At 42.9% G+C, this 27919-nt stretch overlaps 1 protein-coding gene across 2 annotated transcripts in view; it reads left to right on the top strand.

The window, feature by feature from the left end:
• VDR (vitamin D receptor) overlaps window positions 1–27919 on the top strand; it is an 87190-nt gene that overhangs the window by 23887 nt on the left and 35384 nt on the right. For both annotated transcript variants that reach the window (XM_028721522.2, XM_028721525.2), the window contains 2 exons: window positions 18523–18594; window positions 22662–22812. In XM_028721522.2, coding sequence (XP_028577355.1) covers window positions 18523–18594; window positions 22662–22812 — 223 coding nt within the window. The remainder of the gene's footprint in view (window positions 1–18522; window positions 18595–22661; window positions 22813–27919) is intronic.

Raw genomic sequence — 27919 nt, forward strand, 5'->3', positions numbered from 1 at the left:
CTGTGAATCTGTATTTAGAACTGTTGGAATGAATTGACGGTCTTGGCACTGCCATGCTGCATGCTCTTGCTGTCAATTTATGGAGCCTTTTCCTCGTTTTACAGGCCTTGGCATCCACTTTCTTGTTACTTTTATTTATAACAGAAGATCTTTCAGGTTGTGCCTTGAGCAGGAGGGGGATAAAAGCATTGCATCATTACCTACTTTGGAAATGGCTTTTAAATATGTTTTTAATGACTTGGTTCTATCTGTACCTGTTGGTTTTTACTGTGAGTGCTTCCTTTCCCTTCTAACTTGTTTGCCTAGAGATAAGCTATAATGTTTGATGCAGCCATTTGAAACCAATCAAACTTAAATATTCTGCTGCTTTTCTGTCCCAATTGCCTGTGAAGTTTTGCTCCCCAAAGGTTTTGTGTATGCCTTCTGTGACACAGCTGTTCTTTTCCCTCCCAATTGTGTTTGTGTAACAAGACCACATTCTTCATCTGGATTGATTTACCAACAACATACAACTTCTTGGTTTCGCTAGACATGAACTGAGACCAGTGGGAATGACTTGCTTTTCAACTATTTTTGTATTGTGTGCTAAAAGGTAAAAAATGTATTAAGATTTAACCAACCTTGTTAGCTCTACACCATAGCATCACTGCAGCCCAGGGGAGCTATAGGAACAACATAAACATAATAAACTCCTGAACCCTGAATGTCAAAGAAGATGGAAACTCTTGAAATATGAGAGGTAACTGGGAACCAAGGTCTTTGAAATAAGGAATCCATTGAGAACCACCATAGTTTTTGCTGAGAAAAGGAAGTATATTTCAAAGAGAACTAGAACTATTTTTCTTCAGATGGAGTTATCTTCCAGAGAATTAGCATGCCTGTTTCTCATGTTGCATGAAGGCTAGTGGGAAATGTTATCTGAAATAATAACATCTTATATAAGCAATAATAGGCTCTAAGAGTGGAAAAGTACAAGATTCAAGGTTCAGTACCTAACTGTAGTATAAATAAAATCATCTGCAGATACAAATAGTCTTAGTTTTGTAGGTCCACCCTCTTCCTTTCAGCTGTACCTATTTAGCACCAATCTTCTCCCATCTTTGGCTATGCATCATCTTCAGAGGATCATATAGAATGGCTCTATGCATCTTGAGTCTGTCCCATGTACTTAGAACTAAAGAGGAGAGCTTTACTCCAGGGCATGTAATGGGGTTCGTATATAGGCCTCAGCCCTGTCACATCTCTATTTAGAAAGTAAACTCTTTCACAGTGTTCTGAGAGTGTGGTTTTTAAATATTTTAATTTTAAAGGTAATACTTAAGGGTGTTGTCATTCTGTAGCTAAATGCTGTACAGACTTCTGTACTTGTTCAGTTTCATCACTACTGGCATTCCTTGTTACAAAGATCTCTGGGAAGGATCTAAACCAGAGACTTTGAATAACTGCTTTTCATCAAAAGAAAAAATGCCAGAGTAGATGGGGAAATGGTCTGACTCAGCAGAAGCAGTATCTTGTACCTGTAGAAAGCTTTAGGTTGAAGAAGGAGGTCCACGGTTGTGCACACTATAATGGTTTTGAGTAGCAATTGGAGATGGTTGACACCATTTTCAGAACAATCGAAATGTGTGTGGTGCAGTAGAATTGTGAAGGGTGTTGTGAGTGGAGCATCTGTGGACATGTAGTTAGAGGCAGCTGAAAAGGTTCAGGAAAATTGAGAAAACTTGACCACTGGGGTCGCCAGAGGTGTGATTAACATGCTCTATATTAATTTGAAAATATATTTCTTACAAAGTATGTTAAAAGTTTGTGTGCATGGGGTAGTTCCAGGATGCAAAGTAGTGGGTGCAAACAAATTATTTAATGCAAATCTCTTATATGCTAGTTGGCAGCTTACAAAATATCTAGGAATCGGTTGAGCCTCTACTTATATTATTGTCTGAATAGATGGCATTGATGACTAGTTCAGAGAAAATATTTTCACATCAATACACCCTCACAATTTGCTTCAAGAGTCTGTTCTGTGATTGCAAAATGTTATTTCACAAGAATTGTAGCTGTCATTGAGGCTAAGCATAACTCTCTTAGGCTACAGCTTTGTGGACAATAATATACTATATAGCCAAGGTGAAGAAACTCTCCTAAGAGAATTCTCCTAAGAGAATTTAGTTATTCAAAAGTGCTTATGACCTTCTCGATATTAGCTTAAGTGTGAATATTCATTGGGTCGCTCCTCCCTCCTTATCCCTTACTTCCTTTGTCAATTATGTCGCAATTGTTTAATTATTTGGTTTAACAGGATGGATCAAAATAGCATTGGTATTGGATAAATTGTCACACCTATTTATTTTTTTTGTTCACACAGAGGCAAGCATTCTGAATTGTGTGTATGGGTTTTTGTTTGTTTCTTAAACTGTATAAGTTAACATGCCTGGAATAATGGATACTAGTTTTCATAAAGGGTAAAGGGAGCCCCTGACCATTAGGTTCAGTCATGACCGACTCTGGGGTTGCGGCGCTCATCTTGCTTTATTGGCTGAGGGAGCCAGCGTACAGCTTCCGGGTCATGTGGCCAGCATGACTAAGCCGCTTCTGGCAAACCAGAGCAGCGCACAGAAATGCCGTTTACCTTCCTGCCGGAGTGGTACCTATTTATCTACTTGCACTTTGACGTGCTTTCGAACTGCTAGGTTGGCAGGAGCAGGGACCGAGCAATGGGAGCTCACCCCGTCGTGGGCATTCAAACTGCTGACCTTCTGATCGACAAGTCTTAGGCTCTGTGGTTTAACCCACAGCGCCACCCACGTCCCTACTAGTTTTCATAGGAACATGTGAATTTGCCTTATACTGAGTCTGACTATTGGTCCATCTTAGACCTGGGTGATATATCAATACATTGTCCAAAACCAGTTTGTAGGCCAGATCATGATAACGATTTCATAGTTTTTGACCTGGAAATGTATCCCGAATCACGGCTCACTCCACTGGCAGCTGCCAGCACCATGCATTTCATTCCTGGGTGTTGCGTCAGTTTGCGCCCTGCAAGGCCACCCGATGCTTGCTCACATACTGTGTGTGCTCAACAAGAGATGATAACCCTGTTTTGTAGCTGCCTGGCTATTGCAGGGACAGAATGGAGGGAGCAGATTACAACTAGGGCTGGGTGATGTATCTCAACTGCTTTTTCTCCATATTTCACACCTTGTGATATATCAGTATATCACGATATTTAGCTGGTGATGTATCATGATGAAAACCAGATATCACCCATCCCTAGCATCTAGTTTGATGTTGTCTATACTGAATGGCAGTGGTTATCCAAGATTTCATACAGAGTTCTCTCCCATCCTTACCTGGAGATGCTGGGACTTGAACCTAGGACCCTCTGCATGCAGGGCATATGCTTTGCCACCGAGCTACAGCCCTTCATCTTAGTCTAAGCTTCCATGAAGTTCTAAAGGAAGCCTTAGAGCTGAATTAAGTATAGGTACTACCGTATTTTTTGCTCTATAAGACTCACTTTTTCCCTCCTAAAAAGTAAGGGGAAATGTGTGTGCGTCTTATGGAGCGAATGCAGGCTGCACAGCTATCCCAGAAGCCAGAACAGCAAGAGGGATTGCTGCTTTCACTGTGCTGCGATCCCTCTTGCTGTTCTGGCTTCTGAGATTCAGAATTTTTTTTTCTTGTTTTCCTCCTCCAAAAACTAGGTGCGTCTTGTGGTCTGGTGCGTCTTATAGAGCAAAAAATACGGTACTTCTAGCCATGCTACAGTCATGCTGAATGGGGTGAGAGGTTGACGATGTGGACTATGCTTTCTACTATATATAGCTGAATGGTAATCCCAGCTGTAGCTGGTATTTGTGGGTCTCTGCCCATCTTGGATTTGTTAAGGAGTGGAGAAGATGTGATTGTAAGTGCCGGCTTTAATTGTGTCCTCTGTTTGCTGTATTAAGCTGGAATACAATACGGTGGTGCTACTTGCCATGGTGCAGTGCCATGGCGGTACAGTTAACAGTATCGTGGTATCAATATGGAAATCATGTTGACTAAGCGAAAAGCTGTGCTTTTGTGGGCAGAGGCAGGAAGCAGTTTCTAGAAATAATGGTTCCAGATAAGAAGTGGAAACCAAATATATTTCTTGCTATTTCTGTGCAACAGTAATTGGAACTCCTTATTACCGCATTTGTATTGGGCTTCTAAAACATTTACATGGGTGACTTACTTTAATGGCTGGAGCCGGTCTTGTTTAATGTCAACATAATGACATGGAAAACACACATTAGTGATAAACAGGTTTTATTCTGAAAATAGATGTTCAAATTTAAATATCTTCCTCCCTAAAAACAAACAAAAGAACCTCAGCTCTTTGGAAGAAAATATATTTGCTACTAGATTTTGAGGGAGAAGGGGCAGTAGCACAACTCTGCTTAGCCTAAAGGAAACCAGTTCTCTCTCTCTCTCTCTCTCTCTCTCTCTCTCTCTCTCTCTCTCTCTCTCTCCCACCCCCCCCCTTCCAATGCATTAAGAGCGTGTGGAGGGATGGACCTCAGTGTAAAGAGCTATGTACTTTACAGTACAACAGAACTTGTCCAGTTCCTGATGTGTGCTGGTGGCTTTCTTGGAACATGCATCCTTTCAGTGCCTAACTCAGGGTATTCTATCACAACTTCTGCATAGCTGTGACTGGGTTAAGTGCTTGTGTTAGCTGACTATTGGATAAAAACCATTAAGAATAAAATACTTAGATAAAGCAGCCTACACTTGGGTGCAATGTTGTCAGGCCTGTTTTATTTTTAAATAAATGGATGCAATCTTAAATGTACATAGCACAGGCCCATGGCAGACACAACACTGGTAAGGAAAGAGACCAGCACAGAGCATGCAGGAGGTCTGAGGTGCAGCATGGTAATGAGGGGAGGGGGGTGACATAGAGATTAGGAGTAGATGACCTGAATGAGGAACTTGTGTGCCTGGTTTCTGAGTTTCACCATTTTTTGTGTGCTTTCATACTTTTATTTGCAGCCACAGGGCCTGGAACTGTCCGCTTTCCCTCTTTGATAAATTGAAAGCTGGCTTTCTATTGCCAAATCTCAAACTTGCATGGTAAATCACAGGTGAAGCGTTAACTCCCAAGATGCTTCCCAGGCTGCCAGTTGACTAGGCAAGTGATCATTACAGTAAGTTTGTGTGGGTACCTGTGGTCTCAGCCATCCTCCTTCCTTTCTCATTGTGTGAACTGATGCAATCATGGTAGCCTTTCTCAGTGGAAGGAGGAATTTGGTTATGAACATTTTATTTTTTCTGCTTTATATGTGCACTGTGATCACCTACTACTAACTGAATCAGAAATGTAACAACCAGCAAACTTCCTAATCACATTTCTTGAATTAGTAACACATGCCTACCAGTGTGTACCTATCTGCATCATTATCTAGGCTCACAAACTAAAAATAGACTGTTACTTTGCACCATGTATACCTTGGAACTAAAGACAGAATAGAAGGCAGTACTACATGTTTGTGTTTTTAGCAGGACATCGTATTCCCAGTAGCTACGCTGCTTTCTGTACTTGGCAGCTTTGCTAAATTCTTCATTTAATATATAGTTACTACTATGCAGTGTCTCTAGGCCAGCTTCACTACATTCTGTAAGTAGAAATTCTTTAGTGATATTACAAACCAACAAAGTAAAATGTAGAGTTGATTTTTCCCCCCAACGGATGTCAGCAGAAATTTCAGAAATTATTCCATTCACAATATTAAGCCGCCATCTGGAAACATCCTATGTAGATATTGTATATCAAAGTCTTCTACTCTTGTTTACTACCCTGCACAAAGATGCTTACGTGGAAGGCTTCCCTCCCCTCTGCATAAGCAAGGCTTTTGTGCTCTCTTTTATTGAAAGTGTGTACAAAACCATAACTACAAGACAAAATCCAGGATAATGCACATTTTTCACCTGAGATGTTGATGATGAAAAGTGGGAGCTGTGGCCAGTAATCTTTGGATAGTGTTGTTTTCCCTTGTGCAACACAGCTGTTTTCAGTTAGGAAGCAGAAATACAGATTCTGACTTCCTTTGAGCTGATTCACACATCGCTGTTTGGTATAAAAACATGCAGTGGAATGATGCATACATTTAAATGTTGCCCCCCCCCCACAATAAATAAAAAACCAGTGATCAGAAAAGGAAGGTGTGTGTTGGCACTCTGCATCTTCTAAAAAAGGGGTGAATTAATGTCTGTTCATGACAACAGACTTATGATGAGCAGTGGCAAATACCAGGTCAAAGGTATGTCCAGCAATACATGTTGGACTAGTGATGTACTGAGATATTCATAGAGGTTCTGAAGTCCTGAGGTGGCCCATTTGAGGCAGCCACAGCATAAATGTTGAAGTCCCCCAATATTTCTCTAGCACTACATCTGAGGCTACATCCACCAGCACAGTTAAGGAAGTTGTAATTCAGATGGGTGAATGGTACACTTTAAACATCCCCGTTCTGTCTCTCTGTCCCAACACGACAAATAAACCCAGAAAGAGTGTGGATTGATCTTCTGGTGAGGGAGATTAAATTTTTTTATGGATGATAGTGACCTTCCCTGCCCTGGCCCTTCTTACCTGGACTGGTGCTACACAGGTGGCCTTATGCTAACCTTGGTTATCATAGGGCCACCTATCCCATCGGCCCCCTCATCTATTATCAGCTTGTGGATAATAGATGTTCTATTCTGGTTAAACCTGGCATTTACCAGCAGCACCAAACTAGAGAGTTGTCTAACCCAGTGTTTCCCAACCTTGGGCCTCCAGCTGTTTTTGAACTACAATTCCCATCATCCCTGACCACTGGTCTTGCTAGCTAGGGATGATGGGAGTTGTAGTCCAAAAACAGCTGGAGGCCCAAGGTTGGGAAACACTGGTCTAACCAACACCCCCAGATTCTGAGATTAAGTGGCTGAAACAAAAGGAGCAAGAACTGATGTTACAAGCCCCACCATACCTTTACCCACCTCCGTACCCCCCCCCCAGCCTGCTATCAAAGGGATTATAGCCTGATTCCCCTCATCCCCCTGCCCTTGACCCAGGCACATAATTCCTTAAACCACCTCTGATCACAGTGATAGAACACAAAGTAGACAGACATAACCATCTCAACCAGAAACCACCCTAAGACATGGGGTGTTGTATACTGATTCTGGAAGTGGTGGATCAGGTGTGCGCTCTTCAGAATTTTGGTACATCAGAATCCTCAAGCATACCTAATACAGGTATATAGTGAACATGACTTCTGGGATTTTTGCCTTGGGCAGATAGATAATTACTCAGAGTTTACCAGAAGGCACTGGTTATCTGCTTGACCTTTGGCACGATGCAGGTCATATCTTCTATAATCATTCCAGCATCAAAGGCTTTCAAGAGTGCTGAAGTAAACACCACGGTGGCAGAGTCCACCAGTCCCTTTAAGAGGATTGAGTTGCATGATCCTGGCAGAGTCCCTGTTAAATAGCACCCTGTAATGTAAGTTTTGGATTTATTGGTTGTGCAGTTGAAACTCAGCATTCCACAATGATTTGCAGTTTTAGCTAGCTAGTAAGCAAGAGGTCACAACTGCAGCTGGGGTTGGTTGATGGCAATGATGGAAGAATCCAGTGAATGATGCAACGTCCCTTAATCGAAGGAATATGCATGCTGCGGTTCTGAAAGAGCCACGAACAAGCCGTCCACTTGTAACCTTGGCTGAATAACTCTGGCCTATTGTGCAGAGCTGATGTAAGACATACTGAGATATTAATGTGAGGTGATGGGAACACTTAAAAGTGCAGTATAGTTTTGAAGTTACAGTCATACCTCAGGCTGAAGTAGCTTCACGTTAAGCATTTTCGGGTTGCGCTCCACGGTGACCCGGAAGTAATAGAGCGCGTTACTTCCGGGTTGCGCCGCTCGCACATGCGCAGATGCTCAAAATGACGTCATGCGCGGAAGCGGTGAATCATGACCTGCACACGTGCGGATGTAGGTTATGTTCGCTTCAGAATGCAGACGGGGCTCCGGAACGGATCCTGTTTGCATCCAGAGGTACCACTGTATATTGTAATTATCCCATTCACGCTACTGAGTGAAATGGCAAGAGCACAAGTCTAAACCTCATGCATTCTTCCTGTGCAGGGCATGGAAAGGTGGGGCTTGGTTCAATGGGTCTCTGCAGGTAAGCAGTGCCTGCAAAGCACCTTGCACAGCACTTTTCAAATGCCCAGCAGTCAGCTGATTCTTGCTGCTTGCGAAACCCTGTGCTTGGTGCTTTCCTTTATTTATTTATTTATTTAAATTTTCATTTGATTTTTTTTGTTGTTGAGTTTGGTGCTTTCCAAGTGCCAAGCCCAGAGCTTTCAAAGCCGCTGCCCAAGGATCTTTGCAAGCTTCCTCTGGAAATGGGCATTTGGCGGGGAGTGAGAGACAATCTTGGAAGCAGATTAAATTAAAAGCGCTTTGAATACAAACCACTTCTCTGTAGAAGGGGAAATGCTCCAGTTTTAGGATTTTTTATATTTTAGTACCTGGGATTCAGTGCCGCAAGGCAGGGTGGCATTAGCTTAGATAGCTTGGAGAAGTTAGTATTAGTTGGAATTGCTTTAGATGTCCCTAGTGTAATAGCTGCAACATGTAAACAGTGTGATATTAAGCAAAGAGAAAGCCAACTGGAATAAAGGTAAAGGTAAAGGTACCCCTGCCCGTATGGGCCAGTCTTGACAGACTCTAGGGTTGTGCGCCCATCTCACTCAAGAGGCCGAGGGCCAGCGCTGTCCGAAGACACTTCCGGGTCACGTGGCCAGCGTGACAAGCTGCATCTGGCGAGCCAGCGCAGCACACGGAACGCCGTTTACCTTCCCGCTGGTAAGCGGTCCCTATTTATCTACTTGCACCCGAAGGTGCTTTCGAACTGCTAGGTTGGCAGGCGCTGGGACCGAACAACGGGAGCGCACCCCGCCGCAGGGATTCGAACCGCCGACCTTTCGATCGGCAAGTCCTAGGCGCTGAGGCTTTAACCCACAGCGCCAACTGGAATAAAGATCCCCAATGTAGCAAAATTATTACACAGTGTATATTTCAAACCTTTCAGTCTTACAAGTCAAACAAAAAATTGCCCTGCATTGCCTTTTCACATGCAAATTCCACCCTAAAATTTCTGTAATCCCAAGCACTACAGCATAATAGGAGCCAGTGTGAACCCTGGTGCTAGTATAAAAGCAATATTCAGGATCTTATAGCTGGAACCTGCTCAGCAAGACACAGTTAAGACTGAATAAACAGTTCCACTTTCTCGTAATGTTAAATTGAATGCCACACAAACTGACTCTTGGGATTCTCATAAACCTATAATTTGACTAGGATGGACAGCTTAAAACAGTTTGCTCTCAAATTAGGACTGTAAAAGAACTACCTGTAGTGACACTGCTTCTGTTGATTTGTTTAACTCTCCCAAACATGTAGTGTCGCTGTGGTCCTCAACAGTTTTTTGAAATAGGTGTAAAACATTTTTAGCAAACCTGAACCACTTCATATTCCATGTACTTTGGAACAATTATGGGGTCAGTAGTCGTAGTGTTTAATCTCTCTCTCTCTCTACTAGCCCACAGGGTCTGATTTACCCCTGTTAAAGTGAATGAGAAACTGAAATGACCAAATGCCTAAGCTAACTGAGGTCAATTCTATCCTAAGCCACTTCTCAAAATAAAATAGAGAAAATAACATAGCATTTTAATTGTATCATAAATTATATTTTTGTTTGTTTATACCACTTAAAGAGAACTGGAATAGATTTCTCTCTTCATTTTTTTTAAAGAAAAGGTACATTCCTGTGTACAAAAATAAATACCGTAAATAAATTATAAAGCACTGCAGTGATCTGTTGCACTTCTGTAGTAAATTTTATTAATTTCTGTGCAAAAGAAACAGCAATTTTAGGTATTCTTCATTTTAGTTATTGACTAGAATTATGAAGGAGGGACGCGGGAGGCGCTGTGGGTAAAAGCCTCAGCGCCTAGGGCTTGCCGATCGAAAGGTTGGCGGTTCGAATCCCTGCGGCGGGGTGCGTTCCCGTTGCTCGGTCCCAGCGCCTGCCAACCTAGCAGTTCGAAAGCACCCCCGGGTGCAAGTAGATAAATAGGGACCGCTTACTAGCGGGAAGGTAAACGGTGTTTCCGTGTGCTGCACTGGCTCGCCAGATGCAGCTTCGTCACGCTGGCCACGTGACCCGGAAGTGTCTCCGGACAGCGCTGGCCCCTGGCCTATTAAGTGAGATGGGCGCACAACCCTAGAGTCTGTCAAGACTGGCCCATACGGGCAGGGGTACCTTTACCTTTACCTTTACCTAGAATTATGAAACATACCTTCAAATTGACCACAGAGAGGGGTGCACAAAGGAAAAATGGAAAGAAGGACTTCCTCCTCTCAGGGCAATTTCCAACACAGAACATTGTCTGTCTCTGAATTGTTATGTCCCATTGATTATTGTTTGTTTTGTTGAACCTGCTCTAGACACTAATGTGCAAACAAAATACTGGAAGTAGACATTAAATGCTGGTGCATTATCCCATTGTTCCTTTTTAAAGCATGAAAAGCTACTTCTGGAGGGGCAGCTAGGCATAACTCACTTATCCCAGAGCCCAGACTGCATATATTAATGCTGGAGAAAATGTGTTATTTCTTGTGGAAAAATCTGTGATTGCTTATGTAAACAGCATGTGGTTACATGAGACTCATGAGCACATGAGCTGAGGATCAGTGCTCCCTTCCTCCTCCCATTGACTGCCACCACCAGCACCACCCACTTTTAACATATTTTTAGATCTTTGTGTTTCCAAATTTTAAAAGTGCCATTGAGGAAATGCTCTTCATGGCTGTGTTTAGAGCTGCTATGTTTTGCAGCTTTCCCCACAGCTTCTTATAGTGCTGTCTTCCCTCTCCCTCTCTGCTGAAGCAGCAGGCAGCTTCATAATATGTTAGGAGAGGCAGCAGGACAGTTACCCTTCTTCAACAAGGCTGCTGCCTTACCTCATAATGTGGAAGCTTGGTATCAAGCCATGGCGGACTGATGGAAGTAGAAGAAGGGCCATAGCTCATTGGCACACCATGTGCCTTGCATGCAAAGGATCACAGCTTCAATCCTTCCTCAGCATCTCAAGCAAGGGGATAGGAATTGTCCCCTGCATGAAAACCTGGAGCCGCTGTCTGTCTGTCTGTAAAAAACAACAACCACTAAGCTAGATGGGACGCGGGTGGCTCTGTGGTTTAACCCACAGGACTTGCCGATCAGAAGGTTGGTGGTTCGAATCCCCGTGACGGGGTGAGCTCCCGTTGCTCGGTCCCTGCTCCTGCCAACCTAGCAGTTCAAAAGCACGTCAAAGTGCAAGTAGATAAATAGGTACCTCTCTGGCAGGAAGGTAAACGGCGTTTCCGTGCGCTGCTCTGGTTCGCCAGAAGCGGCTTAGTCATGCTGGCCACATGACCCGGAAGCTGTACGCTGGCTCCCTCGGCCAATAAAGCGAGATGAGCGCCGCAACCCCAGAGTCGTCTGTGACTGGACCTAATGGTCAGGGGTCCCTTTACCTTTACTAAGCTAGATGGACCAGTTGCCTGCCTCAGTATAAGACAGTTTCTGGTGTTCCTAAATACTGCCAAAAATACTACAGTGTGACATTATTAACAGTGGGTGCTCAGTACTTCTACAAAAAATGCAACACAACAAATTAGTATTGGTAATTGTGTGGGGAACATCTCAAGCTGCATAGGCAAATTTACCTGTTGATTTTCAATGGAGGGAAGAAAGGAAGAATGGGTGAAGGAACATATTAATGGAGAGTCCGGAGTCCAGAAAGCAATTTACAAATAGTTCATAAGTGGTGTTGCTATAAAACAGCTGTGTCTGGAAAATGTCTTTGAAAAACTGCGTCTGAGTGAAAAGTACGACCGATTACGGAGCTTGCCAAAAGCTCCAAAAGGAAATCACGTTTTGTAGAAGAGACTGTCCACCTGTTGCAGTTGTTAAATATCAAGTTATTCACAGTAATAACAAACTCTCATGGTATTTCAGGAACCTCTCCAGATTAATTCACACTTAGAAACATCAGTGACTTCTAATTGCAAAAGAGGTGTGAAAATCACCATAACCAGTCATCACTCTTACCTCTTGTAAGTCTCTTTTCATTATAGCCTAACAACGGGAAAGGAGCCTCACACTTACTGTAGTAGTAATTCTTTGCTGTACTAGTAATTGTTCACATTAACTGCACTGGTTTGCTTTTTCATTGCAGCCCAGTTGTCACACTGAAAGCTGTTTAATAAGCCTTTCACACGACAGCTGTGTTTAAAAGGTTAATAAGCTTCACAGTACAGGAAAAATTCAGAAGTGGCGGGAAAGTGATATAAGTTTATGTCTATTCTTCTTGTTGTTGTTATTTTTACTGAGACTGAAAATTGAGAAAAGCTAATAACCTGAAGGAAGGTCCTGAATACTTTGGAACCAGGTTATTGGAAGGAATACCCTCTCCCACTTGAACCTGCCTGTGTTGTGCGTGTCATCGGGGACCTTGTTTCATTTCTCATTGACTTCAGAGGCTCATCTGATGGGACTGTGGGATAGACATTTTAAATTGTGGAGTCCATATTGTGTCACTTCCCTGGGAAGCCTGATAGACTCCTTTCTTAATGCCTTTTTGATGAGGTGTAAAAGAGAAAGGCCAGGCCTAAATGAATCACAGCAATTAATAAAAAGCGGACCAAAGCAATAAATGTTTTTAAAGTATTTTTCTTTAAAATTGCCAGGGATGGGGATGGGCAACATGTATGTCTTGGGGTGTGGAGCCACCACCCAAAGAACCCTGTTTCTGTTACCTATCAACCTAATATATATAAGCAGGGCTTCGGTAGCTGATTCTAAGGCATGAGCAGGCTCATTCAGGTGGTCCCTAACCATGTAGAGTTTTAAGGGTCAAAACCAATGCTATAATTCAGGCCCAGAAACAAAGCAAAGGGGACTTTGTATGGCTTTTAAAAAGAAAAAGAAAAAAGGATTCCAATTAAGGACCAAAAGAACCAGGCCTTTCCAATGAGTAAAATATTTGTTTCCTGACTAGCTGATAATTTTTGCAGGATTGCTATGTCAAATACATATTTATTTAGTCATCAAAAGGGAAATGAATTGTGGATGCTACAATGAAAGGGGACAATTAAATCCTATGCAGCCATAGTAGGTGCCTGTTTGGGAAACCATATAAAAGCTGTATTAGTCATGGCTTAGTGACGTTGTCATAATTGTGTGCCGGGAAAATCCATATGCCTTTTGGTCTTTAGCATTAATATATGTATCATAGTGAAGTATCATGCCATCCTGATTGCAATCCTTATAATTAGCCCGTGGTATTTATCTAAGTTGCATCTAGACAGAAATTGTATTAATTACTGGCTGAGACTATCTGCATGGCCTTGCTCCCTTAACTATTAAGGACAGTTTCCAAACGACTGGAAATGTGCAATGATAAACATAACAACAACTCTAGGCTTCACCCCACAGATCCTACGTAACATGGGGTATGAAGAAGCAAAAACACACACCATCCAACAGTGTGTGGAAGATACCAAACTCCAAGCAGATCTTGCCAGGTCCCTGGAAATTTGAATCAGTGAAACTAGAAGACACCTCATCTCCCAGGTGCCATCATAGCTGTCGGCTTTTCCCTTTTCTTGCGAGGAATCCTATTCAGAATAAGGGAATTTCCCTTAAAAAAAGGGAAACGTTGAAACTATGGATGCCATATATAACCAACCTTGAAATTCCAAAACAGTGAAGGGCTTTCACTGCTGCCAAGCCATCCCTTTAGCCATCCAGGAAGGTCACTTTCGGAAGACACCTAATGCCCATGTGGCTCTGGGCAACTGGAAACAACAGAACATGTCTTTTTTCACTGCCAATACTATACAGATACAGGGTACCTCGGGATGCGAACGGGATCCATTCCGGAACCCCATTCACATCCTGAACAGAACGTAAGATGCAACAGCGTGTCTGCGCATGCGCGGGTCGTGTTTCGTCGCTTCCGCGCATGCACGTGACGTCATTTTGACCATCTGCGCATGCATGAGCAGCAAAACCCGGAAGTAATGAGCTCCGTTAACTTCCTGGTTGCCACGGAGTGTAACCCGAAAATACTTATCCTGAAGCATATTTATCCCGAGGTATGAATGTATATGGAAGGGACGCGGGTGGCACTGTGGGTAAAACCTCAGTGCCTAGCTCCCGTCTTTCGGTCCCAGCTCCTGCCCACCTAGCAGTTCGAAAGCACCCTTAAGTGCAAGTAGATAAATAGGTACCGCTTTATAGCGGGAAGGTAAACGGCGTTTCCGTGTGCTGCGCTGGTGCCGGCTCGCCAGAACAGCTTTGTCATGCTGGCCACGTGACCCAGAAGTGTCTCCGGACAGCGCTGCCCCCCGGCCTCTTAAGTGAGATGGGCGCACAACCCTAGAGTCGGACACGACTGGCCCATATGGGTAGGGGTACCTTTACCTTTACCTTATGAATGTATATGAGCTAGGTTCATCTTGCCTATACATAAATTCCCAGGTTACACAGAACAACTTTATACCTCCCTGCTACTTCAAGATAAAAACCCAGATGTTACATACTCAGTTGCTAGATTCTGCGCTACAATGATGGATTTTCGTCGAAGGATGGTTTGTGCCACAAACTAGGCCCCAAATGCAAGGCCTGGACCCCTTCACTCTCCCTCCCTTATAGTCGCTTTTAACTGTTTGTCCCTGTTTCTATCTTTTTAAGTACCGGTATGTATGATATTAATGGGACGCGGGTGGTGCTGTGGGTAAAAGCCTCAGCGCCTAGGCTTGCCGATCAAAAGGTCGGCGGTTCGAATCCCCGCGGCGGGGTGCGCTCCCGTCGTTCGGTCCCAGCGCCTGCCAACCTAGCAGTTCGAAAGCACCCCTGGGTGCAAGTAGATAAATAGGGACCGCTTACAAGCGGGAAGGTAAACGGCGTTTCCGTGTGCGGCTCTGGCTCGCCAGAGCAGCGATGTCACGCTGGCCACGTGACCCGGAAGTGTCTCCGGACAGCGCTGGCCCCCGGCCTCTTGAGTGAGATGGGCGCACAACCCTAGAGTCTGTCAAGACTGGCCCGTACGGGCAGGGGTACCTTTACCTTTATGTATGATATTTTAATTACTAGTTTTTATTCCTTACCTGTTTTAAGTCTTAAGTGTTCAGTTTATTCGTATGTTTCATCTTATGCTGGTCTATGACCGAAATAAAGTATACTACTGGGGCCAGGAAAGTTGCTATCTTGACTTCCTGCTAACTTGGAATGCAGAAAGGTGATTCTTGGATGCAGAGTAGATTTCTTGAGTGTTACAGAAACCTATTAGCAGTCAGTGTGTGTGTGTGTGTGTGTGTGTGTGTGTGTGTGTGTGTGTGTTGGCATGCAGCTAATCCATTGCCAGTTGTTTGCTGCAAGTGTATGTATCATTCCACTCCCATCACTCCTTTAAAGATTTTCATGGAAGATGCTCCTATGTTACCTAGGGTGGAGTTTTGGAGGTGGCCCGTGAGCTTCTCCAGTTTTAATGCAAGGATTATAAACTATTTAAAATGCTTGTTCATAAGATATTTCAGTAAGAGACTTGAACCCACAACCCTAAGACTTAGAGTCTTACGCTCTAGCAGATTCACCTATTACGGGGAAAGAAGCAGCAGGCCCTGTAGTAAAATCATTTGAAGGCTTTGTAGATAGCTTTGACCTTGGTCGTGAAAACCTTCCTGTTATCTCTAATGCAATCTGTTTTGACCATGATAGAGAACAAAATTTTACCAGGACCAATATGGCCCAAGGGAAGGGTAAGTGACCTGGAGGTGCTAGAACCAGAACCAGAACTACTTATTAAAGAAGTTGATTAATTGTGCCCTTCCTGGAAGAAGAGAATAGTTGTGTTGTGAGAGTTGGGCCTTTTAAATAAAACCTCCTTAAGTCAAAGCAACATGAATAAGGTGGTTTACAAAGAGTGTCTTCTGATGTTATCTGAAGTACATTTCTACTACATAAGTTCCCCTTCTGTTACTTTAAAGCATTGCCAGTCAAATGCAGAAGTCAACTGTGGTCCAATTGATGGCATTTTGGGGAATGTCTGATTGTTCAGGGAATGTCTGATTACTGGACTCACCACAAGTGAGGCCCTGGTTCCTGAAATTGTTAAGGACAGTGTACTAATGATCTGAAAGGCTCCTACTTTAATGTAGTTCATATCAGCAACAATTAATCAAAGTTTCTGTGGTGCTCTACGTTGACCCAGCTCCTGGGTAGTGTGTTGGCCATAGAATGGCAGGGCTGGAAGTTGAGAACTTAGGCCAATAACTTTGGTTTTCTTGCACCCAGTGAACTAGCTCAAAGTCCGTTAGTGGATGCCAGGCTTTGCAAGTGCTAGCTTCAAAAGCAAATTTAAATATATCTGGTGGTGGTTGAGGAAACATTGTGCTCTGTGGGACCTGAATGTTACACCCTGTGTATTTAAACATTACTTGGTATCATATTGCCCAGTAACTGAGAGAAAGTGTTCCTTAATTCCAAAATGAGATAGGGCTTTGGTTTTGTGGAGCTGAAAAAGCTCAACAATTGAGAACAGATGCCCCAATTCCTGATGGAGGCAGTTTGTTTTGCAGTGTGTCTTTTGCAGAAAGATAGTTTCCATACATTTAATCATATCTTTCAGGAAAAAAATATATTTTTTCCTGTTCAGATTTACAACATTTATTTGGTGTGACTTTTGTGCTATGCTTAAAAAGTAATAATTCAATGTTTGTCCTAGGTCAGAGGTATGATGGATCCAACTGAAATATGCTTAGATTAGTAGTAGCCATTTTGCCTGTCTTTTATCAGGCTTCTTGGTTGTCTGTCGACACAAACTGATAGCATGGTCAGGAGGGATTAAAGTAAGTTAAATTGATATATATTAGTATGTACAGTGGTGCCTCGCAAGACGAAATTAATCCGTTCCGCGAGTCTCATCGTCTTGCGGTTTTTTCGTCTTGCGAAGCACGGCTATTAACGGCTTAGCGGCTTTAAGAAAAAGGAAACAAACTCGCAAGAACTCGCAAGACGTTTCGTCTTGCGAAGCAAGCCCATAGGGAAATTCGTCTTGCGGAACGACTCAAAAAACGGAAAACCCTTTCGTCTAGCGAGTTTTTCGTCTTGCGAGGCACCACTGTATATTGTACTGAAAAATAGAGCAGAGTTCTAGAATCTAGATGAAGAATAAGCAGGTGCTTTTTAATGCCATTGAAGGATGGTGCTTTCCATTGACTTACCTGCAAAACAAAAAAGGGGAGAGAGTACTCATGAGAGATGGTCAGTACACAATGCATTAATTCCTTTGTTATAATACTTGTTTGAATTTTGTGCTGCTTTTGGAAAGTATTATCATCAAGATGCAGGTAGAAGAATGAAGACTACCTTGTCTTATCAGTGGGTTGCAATAAAGATTTTAACTAAAATTTGCAAAAACATGGGCCTGAAAAGGTCTTCAGATTCCTAGATGCCAGTGTTTTAAATATTTGGGATGAACTTGGTGAAATGAGTCTTGTGTGTATGTGTATACGCAATATGCATGCACACCACATATGTACAGCACACACACAAATACAGCTACAGGATGTTGCCTGAACATTGTCAAAACCTGCTAGCGTACTACCTTGCTGTAGCTTGGCAGCCATGGATATTGTGAGAAACCTAAGTCAAATTCAGAGCAGGCTAAGGTAGTAGCATGGGTGACATACCACACATTTTCTACATTGCCTACAAATCTTGATTAATTAGAAGTTGGGATTCTTTAGTCGTGGTCCTTGCATTGCAGGGAATTGCACTAGATGACCACTGGGGTTCCTTCCAACTCTACAATTTTATGATTCTGTGGTTATGTAAGGTAAAATCGGGAAAACCCCTTAAATGCCAGCCTTTACAGAGGCGTGCTGTACTGTTTCCTTATCATTACAAAAATTATATTTTAAAATACTTATCAGATGAATAGTGAATCTGAGAGATGCTTCAATTCATTGGCATGAGTTTTCTTTTTAGCTGTTAAGTAGCAGTGATCTGAAATGGGAAAGTCTTCCTTCCCTTGCCCCCATAGCAAAGACTCCCCTATGTGTAAATGCAGTTTCTTATTGAAAATTCTTCTAAATTATGTGGTATGCTGCTGGGAATAATGTACCATGTGGTTAGCATTATCTCTATGCTGATACAAGTTCCTGAGAAGCTGTACTGAAATGACACCTTCTGTTTAATGAATCCCATTCGGGTGTGGTGGATTGTTTGCAGAGTGCCACGCCTCACTTTTTAATGTATGTTGCTTACGTCAATAGATGAGAGTTAAAAGCTAGAGTAAATTTCCAAACTCAAAGCAGAGTGTGAGATTACCAAACTGCCTTGACAGCCGTTGGATATTAAATCAAACTTAAATATTTTTGGGTTGCAGGTGGCTCAATGTCGCAGTTTCAGAACTCGTGGGAATTATACCAGCAGAGTATACAAAATGACCTGGATATTGGTAAAGTATATCACTCTTTTGCAAACTATTTATTTAATTTTAATAAGTTTGTCTCTTTCTCTCGGTCAGCGAAGGGAGAATTGTGTGTTATTAAAATCATGCCATCTTGGCTTTAAAAAAATATCTGAAGAAAACAAAATAAAAAATAATGTGCTCCTTGAGGCTTGTCTGAACTGTCCACTTCTTACATGCATTTTGTTTTGTTTCTCTGCAGATTATGTTGGGTTGGTCTCTGATTAAAAAGTAGTGCCATTTCAGATGGGACTAGCTATTTGTTGAAGTAGAGGTGTGCAAGCTTTCAAGTTACATTAATGCTTTTCTAGCAAAGAGACTGACCTAAGGATCAGCGTGTCTTCAGTCTTGCTTCTGCTACGTACGAATTCAGGCCACATCCACACCATACATTTAAAGCCCCACATGATTTCCTCCAAAGAATTATTGGAACTGTAGTTTGTTAAGGGTGCTGGGAATTGTAGCTCTGTGAGCGGTCAACTACAGATGCCAGGATTCTTTGGGGAAAGCAGTGCACTTTAAATGGTGTGGTGACCTCTCTCTGCTATGATGGCATGCCTTTCTCTCTGTCTCTCTTTTGGCATTGGCCCTTCATCTGCAAAATGCAGACAACAGCATTGACATGCCTTAACATTTGTTTTGTTATAATCCTAACTGCAGCACTGTAATCAGAATGCTTTGAATACCCTCTGACGTGCTATATAAAAAATAAACGTTGTTAACATGTGTATCCTTGTTAGGAAGACCAGTGAATCTTGAAGAGGTTCCCCATTCCCCACCTTGCTATTTTGCAGAATATCTGTGGAGGATGGGGGGGGGCGGTAATTAAAGTTTATCTTAGTTTGGGGGGCAGCTGAGGTGACAGGTTTGGGGATGGGGGAATTGGATTTTGTCCTGATTTATTACATCATGGCTGCTGTTGGGATGGGTTTGGCTACAAATCTAAATACATAGTGTAGTGTTGGTTTCTTATGCAAGTATTTAGTCACATCTCAAACAGGCACATATGAACACCTATCAGTGAGTAGAGTATTCAAAGTTATTGTTCAGACTCCAAAATTAAGTTACCTATTTGATCATTTAAATAACTGGAAATTTGCAGCTGATCAGTTTACATTGTGTGCTGAAAAACTTACAAATTGGGCTGAAGCCCGTTTGAAATGATTAATTGTCTATATTCATAACCAGCTTTGCTCTTTCTAGTAGAGCATGAATTCACGTCTCATCTTCCAGATGTATTTCTACACTAGCAATTTACCAGTTCAGTAAGACACCAAATGGATATGCTCCTTTTGTAGATTTTGTTGGCTCCTTTTGTATTTGCTGCCAATATTTAATCCACCCTTAATCAACCCTGAGGAGATAAAACAAAAATATGAGATATTAGCAAAGGCTAATAACAATTTGGAATATTAATCTGCCATCCTGGGTTATATGACTGGCATGGCTTCCACAAGGAACCTATTCCAATACATCAGAAAAGCCATTTAACATTCTGAGGTGATATTTGAGCTGTTTTATAGCCTTTGTTGGGACACGGGTGGCGCTGTGGGTTAAACCACAGAGCCTAGGACTTGCCGATCAGAAGGTCGGCGGTTCGAATCCGCACGACAGGGTGAGCTCCCGTTGTTTGGTCCCTGCTCCTGCCAACCTAGCAGTTCGAAAGGACGTCAAGTGCAAGTAGATAAATAGGTACCACTCCGGCGGGAAGGTAAACGGCATTTCCGTGCGCTGCTCTGGTTCACCAGTAGCGGCTTAGTCATGCTGGCCACATGACCCGGAAGCTGTACGCCGGCTCCCTCGGCCAATAAAGCGAGATAAGCGCTGCAACTCCAGAGTCGGTCACGACTGGACTTAACTGTCAGGGGCCCTTTACCTTTACCTTTATAGCCTTTGTTGGGCTAGTTTCAGTTATCTGAATGAAAAAAAATATAGCCAGCTCAAAGAGCTGTGCCCCTTTAAGGCTTTAATATCTCATGTTCTATTTATTAAGTAAAATGACTGTAGCAGTCTGTTTTGTTTCTACCCAGCTAACAAAGCACTATCTGACAATCCCATTTTGGCTGCAAAATATAATTGTTTCTCTGTCAGTAGTGAAAGCAAACAAGTGATAAATATCATGTTTTAGAAAGTCCCCCTCTTAGCCACCAGCACAGTAACTAAGCAACACTCCTTCCTGCTATCTGAGCATTGTTAAATTTATGAAAGAGGAAAGATAACTTTATTGAATGTTAACGTGCTGTTTCAGATATTAAGTCTAAGTTTTAAATGGAAATAGTGACATTCAAAGGTCAACAGCCCATCATTGATTAGTACAAACTTAGACATGCAGTTAACATAGTAACTAATAAGTGCACTTCCTATTTGGGCAGACTGTCAATGTTTGCCTTACTTGCCAGGGAGTCAGGTTAGGTCTGTAGTCAAGAATAAATCTGAATTTCCATTTAAAGTGGAAAAGGGAACTGTTGATTCAGTAAGTTCATCCATTTCTTCTTCTTTTAAATACAGTTTTAAATTACTCTTAGCCAGACCCAATCAGCAGAAAACTGAATGTAATAAAGGAAGAATAATAGGCTTAAAAGTAAGAATGTGAAGCCCCTGAAATGCATGTCATGGGATAAAGGGTTGTTGCAACTAGATTCTTCTTTCTCGGACTACATGTGATGGTAGCAAATCCTCACAGTCAGAGTCTGTCACCCAGGTGTTTTTCTCCATAGTACCGGAACTGAAAAGCACAAAGTAAGAGTTTAGCTCTTCTCGCTGGCTCTTAACATTCGGAATCCTCCATATATTTTATGTGTGATTGGGGCAGATCTGTGTCTGATCAAACAATTCTGCCAGGGTCACATCATCATTGGAATGATATCCATCCTTGCATATAGGCACATTTTACCAGCTGAGCATGCCATCCACAAGAGCCTGCTGGGTCAGGCCAATGCCTATCTAGTCCAACATCCTTTTCTCACAGCCACCAACCATATGCTTGTGGGAAGCCTGCAAGCACATCCTCTTTGCTCTCGCAAAAGCAAAGAATTTTAATCATACCTGCTGACAGTGACTGTGTCAGATAATGCTATAAAAATTAGTTTCTCTGCATAAAACATATCTGACTAAGCATACAACATTACCTTGTAAACATAAAACAACATTAGAAAGTAAATAGGAAATTTAAATTACAAGTTTCATCAAGTCCTGATTCATGCTTAGACATCAGCTGCCAACTTGCTCCTTGACCTCTGATGTAGCCCTCACATTTCTCATATGAATACACCCTGCCTGCTGCCTCTGTGACTCTGTTTCACATACCTCTCTAAAGTCTGAGCATGGCAGGGTCACTGTGGAACTTGCATAGTCTCGTCAATGAACTTCTTTACTTCTACTGTAGTAAGTTTACATGTCAAAGGAGGTTCATCTACCCTGTCAGACCAGTCCATCAGCTCCACCAGGGACAAACCACTGGGGTTGATGGAAGCTGTCTTCCTCAGACATCATCATCTCTGCCCATAAAGTCGATGATCTTTTAGACACCAGCTCTCCTCTCTTCACTGTCATCTGATGATAAGAGTGTCGGGATTATCATTTCGCTGAATGCATACCATGCTGAGTGCAGGATGGTTGGCAAAACAGCATCCTTGTTTTGCAGCCTTCTTTGGCAGCCTAACTCACCACAGCAGAAACAAGGTGTGATGTGAGCCTTCCACCCAAGCATGTTTTACTTTGATGTTCAACCCCACCCCAAAATCCTGGATTTCACTGCAACCTGTGTTGTCTGTAACGCAGTGGTCTATGTGAAGATGAGAAAATGAAACCATCTTAGCTGTTGATTGTTCTGGAAGGGATGTTTATCAATGACATGTATATCATGAATTAAGTATTTTGCTATATTCCAATTGAGTATTCGTAAGCAGATCAGAAAATGGAGTGGGGATTCTTACTAGCTTCTGCAGAGTCTTTGCTACATAGATTATGATATTTGATTATGATTACCATGTAGATTATAGCTGAAAAGACTGTTGTATTGAGGTTTATAAACTCTGCACTTTTCTCTGTCACAGAAATGGAGACCATGGCACCTTGCTCAGCATTTCCGGATCCAGCCAGTGACTTTGACAGGAACATTCCACGTATCTGTGGTGTTTGTGGAGACAAAGCTACTGGCTTTCATTTTAATGCTATGACCTGCGAAGGCTGCAAAGGATTTTTTAGGTATGTGACTCCTGGCATTTGACGCAAAATATTCATAAGAGATTTTGACCTCTGCCCTCAAGAAAACCCAGCTTTACTTGGGCCAGCAGTTTACTTTGAGCACAAAAGCAGATCAGCAAAAGAGGTTTCCTCTACGGTCAAACCTCAGATCCCGAATGCTGAAAACCCAGAAGTAAATGCTCCAGTTTTTCGGAAGCCAAATGTCTGACGCAGCTTCCGCTTGAGTGCAGGAAGCTCCTGCAACCAATTGGAAGCCACGCCTCGGTTGTCGAACATTTCAGAAGCCTCTAGCCCCACCCACCACTGATATGTCCTTGGAAGGTTGCTCAGGAGGAAGTGGGGCCCTCTTGCTGCAAAGATTTCCCAACCCCTGCTCTAAACCACTGTCTCTGTCTATACAGACTTTAGATGTAATTAATAACTTGACTTTGGAGAAATGACATGGTGTTTATTATATTTAAATGAGAATTTACCTTATTACAATTTTACTTTAAAACATTTTGGAATTTCACTGTGTGGGAATTCCCCTGCTGCTTGAGAATGGCTCCTTTTTCAAACCCAGGATAAGAACTTTGATCATCCCTTTCTTAAGCAGCAGTTTGGATTCCGATTATCAGCTCTTGCTTAGGGCGTACAGAAATTTGCTGTTCTTCTGGTTCATGGGACTGCGCCTACCCATGCACCATCTGAGTTTCGCTACCCCTGCTATATGGAAAAGCAGGGTGTTTATGAATACTGAGCACAATACTGGCATAGAGAAAGCCAGAGGGCAGCTGTCTCCCACTTTCCTCTTAAAGCACGTTAAGAAGGAGCCAGTATTCCATCTGCAGTAGCCCAAACAATTCCAAGAACTATCAGCAGTTTAGCATATCTCACAGATGAAGTGTCCATCTTTCATAAAGCAGATTACTGTAATGATGACGTGAGACGTTTTCCTGGGAACTCTTGGTTAAAAGCAGATGACTAATAACAGAAGTAATTAACAGCTACTATGTGACTAATTAGAGGAAAACTCACATGTACTAAATGCTATAGTGGGACAGTAACGCAGGTATAGGATTTGTGTGGACATAAGGTAAACTTCAGGTCCGCAAGGACCATATCTTCCCAACATAACTCCCTAATTTCAGCATCTCTATAGTAAACTAGACACATCCACTCTTGCTAGATTGTTGGAGATGGGATGTTTTGCATACCATCCGCCTTGCAGCCAGTTTTCCAGTTGGGCTAAAGTGCACCCTGGCTAACTAGAACAACAAGATTTTCTTCAATTACTGTTGCTTAAATGAGCAGCTCATCTTTCACAGGTATATTTCCACATACAAGGCTAGTGCCTTCAGCTAATCAGTCATGCGCTGTGTGCCCTGGACAAGATAAACGTCAGCGCATGCCATTTGTCAACTTTGAAGGACACATGCATGGAACATCTATTCCAAGGATCACTGTTAAGAAACCTTAGAAGGTAATGAGTGAGGCCTGGTGAGCCGTGTACCACACTCCCAGTGAAATGTTAAGAAAATCTGAATCATTTTCAGAATTTGTCAGAAAATCTCATGCTCAAATATCTGCCCAAGGAGGATTTTCTGCTTTCATGGAAACTAGGTTTATAGGACAATACTATCCAAATTTCTGATATCTGAGGGATGCCTTTTTTGGATTAAAATTTGAGGCACCCCTCTCTTAAACCCCAAAAGGTTGGAAGAAGGCAGACCCGGAGCAAAGACTCTGAAAGAGATACAGTGGAAGTTTTCCTCTGATGGCAGGCCATTTTGCATTGAGTGCAACTGGACAATTCATTCTCTACCAATGCAGTCAAGCAGGAGAATTATCTGCCTTCGGAGGAGGCTGATTAGAAGGAGCTAGGATGGGAAATTCACAGCGCAATGATGTCACGCCATGCGTTGTGTTATGCTCGATGTTACGAGGAAGAGAGCAGAAAGAGACATGGAGCAGCTGCTGCTCCGTATCTCTTGGAACATCTAGTTCTGGCCCATTAAATGTGGCACAATAGTTGAGGTAAGTTGCCAAGGAAGCTGGAGTTTCCATGACTTCAGACCAGCAGCGCTTGATCTTTTTCTGAAAACGTGCTGAAGGCAAATGCCAGTTGCGCTGCTTGACATAGTGGTGGCTGCAGGGACGCCAATGGCATGAATGATGCACGGGGTTAAGCCTGAAAATCCCTGCAGCATTATCTGACCTTGGAGGTGAATGGAAAAGGTCACATAGGGGAAACTTGCACTAGGCTATTTTGTTTCAAAGCAACGATAATGACATCTTGAGACCAAACCAGGATGTTAGAAATGAGATGTCTGTCGCATAACTACTTCCCCCTCTGGACATTTTCCTCTCCTGAGCATGATTCAAAGAGTTTGCCGAACGCCTTGCCTTTCACCCTTTCTGCGAAGGCCTTCATAAAGAAATGCGCATGTCTCGTTAGGGAACACTTGAGTAACTGCATTTTAAACCTGAAACAACAAAGTTCTCAACTGCTTCACAAACACTGACTGATCAAAATAGAATATAGTCCACTTGGTCCTTCATGGCAAATCCCTCGAGATGTTTTACAAAACTAAAGTTTTTTCGTCTTGCGAAGCACGGCTATTAGCGGCTTAGTGGCTATTAGCGGCTTAGCGGCTATTAGCGGCTTAGCGGCTATTCACGGCTTAGCGGCTTTAAGAAAAAGGAAACAAACTCGCAAGAACTCGCAAGACGTTTCGTCTTGCGAAGCAAGCCCATAGGGAAATTCGTCTTGCGGAACGACTCAAAAAACGGAAAACCCTTTCGTCTACCGAGTTTTTCGTCTTGCGAGGCATTCGTCTTGCGGGGCACCACTGTATATGTAGCATTGCTGATTTGTCTATTCATATCAGTCGGGTTGTGTGTGTGTTTCTTTACGGGGTCCTGGGACATTTCCAGATGGGCTGTTGGTCCACAGAAAAATTTGTGGTTGTCCGGCACTATGTGGTGTAATTATCTCATGCAGGATAACAACCAAATGCTGACAATGTCATATAGCCACCCTGCTTGCTAACATATACCCGTGCTGCTATGAGTGCTCGGTAGGCCAGTCTGGAAGCTCCCTTCCTCAATTTAATTTTCTCAGGAGTTCTTGATGTAAGGTTGCTTGGTAAAAATGTAATGAGAGAGGTGTAGCACTGAGGGAAGTTTCTCTTTTTCTCCTGAACCTAAATAAGGGTGAGGACTTTCCTTCACACTGTGCTAACTCTCAAGGCATGTGCAATTGGTGTCTTGGTGCAGTCAGCAAGCCCACAGCTCCTGCCAGTAGAGAAGCAGAAGAGTCAGGTCTCTTGTTTGCCCGGACGGAAGCAGGCGCACCTCTTCTGCCCAGCCTTGCACTTGCAGGGCTTCTCCAGCTGAATGTTGCACAACAAGTGGCACCTGAAGGTGGTGCTGCCTGTCTTCTGGGTGTGCAAGAAGACAATCGGCTTGTTGGCAGTGATGTGGAAGTTCACATGGCGCAGCAGGTCGGCTTCCAAGAAGTTCAGATGTGGCATGAAGCGCTGTGAGCTGTCGTCCTCTGCCTGGTAAGGGTCTCTTCCCAAGCCGGCTTGGCACACCAACAGGGTGCACAGGGCAGCCTCAGCCAGGCATTGCTGCAGCTGGCACTCATTGCCCAGGCACATGTCCTGCAGCACCGGCCCCCTGAAAGGCAACAGTAGCACCAGCTCCCCAGTGCCAGCACTCCTCCATGGCACATTGCCCCTGCCCAGTGGCCCCAGTCACCACCCCACCAGTGTCATTGCTGTTGTCCTCCTCGCAGTGGCCACCTCCGTGGCAGTCTGCATTGAAGAAGGACTCCCTCCACCTTCTTCTGCCCTAGAGCTATAATTTTGGCTCTTTCTTGCAAGGTTCAGAGTCCTCTTTCTAAGCAGGTGTGGGTTCTGTTCCAATTTGGCAGTGGAAGATGCCAGATATCTTGCTTAGTGCATGAGAGATTCAAGCAAAATATAGTTGACCGTTGAGCAACTTTAATGAACTTCCTGATTGGCAAAGTAGAAAGTGTTTAAGGTCTATCTGGTGGGTGGGGAGAAGAGGGTGTGACTTTAAGTAAGACCTCTCAAGTTAGGAGCAGGTGCAACCAAATGGTTGATTGGAGAGGACTCCGATTCCTGGAAAATAAGGCGACTCAGATTCCTGGAAAATAAGGTAACTTCTGGCCAAAGACGGGACCAGTAGATGTGCAGCAGAGACGCTTCTATTTATGGGTTATTCTAATGAGAAGCATGGGGACCTGTTCTGAGGCATGCTGCACTAGATAGTTGTTTTGTATTCCCAGTCCTTTAGGGCAAATTTTCAAGGCAATCTTAAATCTCAAAGTAAGTTTTTATTTATTTAGATTTCATTAGTTTTGACATATTCTGTTTTGGTTTAGGTTCACTTGGGGTTTACAGTTGTTGTTTTTTTTGCTTTTGGGCAGTGATTATTGTAACTACCAGGGTTATTTGCTAATATGAGCTGATTCACATTTATACAATATGAAGAGTATGCTAACAATAAGTAGAACAGCAAAACATGGAGCAAAAACGCATGTTTCTAAATATGCAGTGAACATAAGCTAGACAGTTGTGGCCACTTTCAGCTCCCTGGTGCATGGCTACTATATTACTACAAACATGCATTTCTGCTTTATACTTTACAACATATGCTGCTCCAAACCCTGGGCTTGTGCGGAGCACCCCTGCAATGTAAAGTGTGATTCTTAACAGGTCAAGATTAAAATAAGGAACTTCCACATTCAATTGCCCTTGCCCCTGCTGTTAGTATTGGAGACAGGCAGCATTCCTTTACTGCAGCTATAGCTTAAGTGAGCTAATTTACAAGTCTTTTATTAAGGATAAATCACTGAATTATTCACAGATGTTCCCATCCTCCCCATGTGTCATGGGCTACATTATATTTCCCCGTTAACAGATGGTGGTGACTAAAATTAATTAGTGGCCCATTTAGAGGAGACTGAATTAATCTGCGCTTGCATGTCCACATGCATCATGTTCTCATTTCTGAATGGTTACCAGTCTAGTACAGCGCTAGACGAGGTTGGCATACATGCAGTCACAGGGCATTCCACTTCTAAGGGTGAGTAGTA

This window comes from Podarcis muralis, chromosome 2 (genome assembly GCF_964188315.1).
Source record: "Podarcis muralis chromosome 2, rPodMur119.hap1.1, whole genome shotgun sequence".
NCBI lineage: Eukaryota > Metazoa > Chordata > Lepidosauria > Squamata > Lacertidae > Podarcis > Podarcis muralis.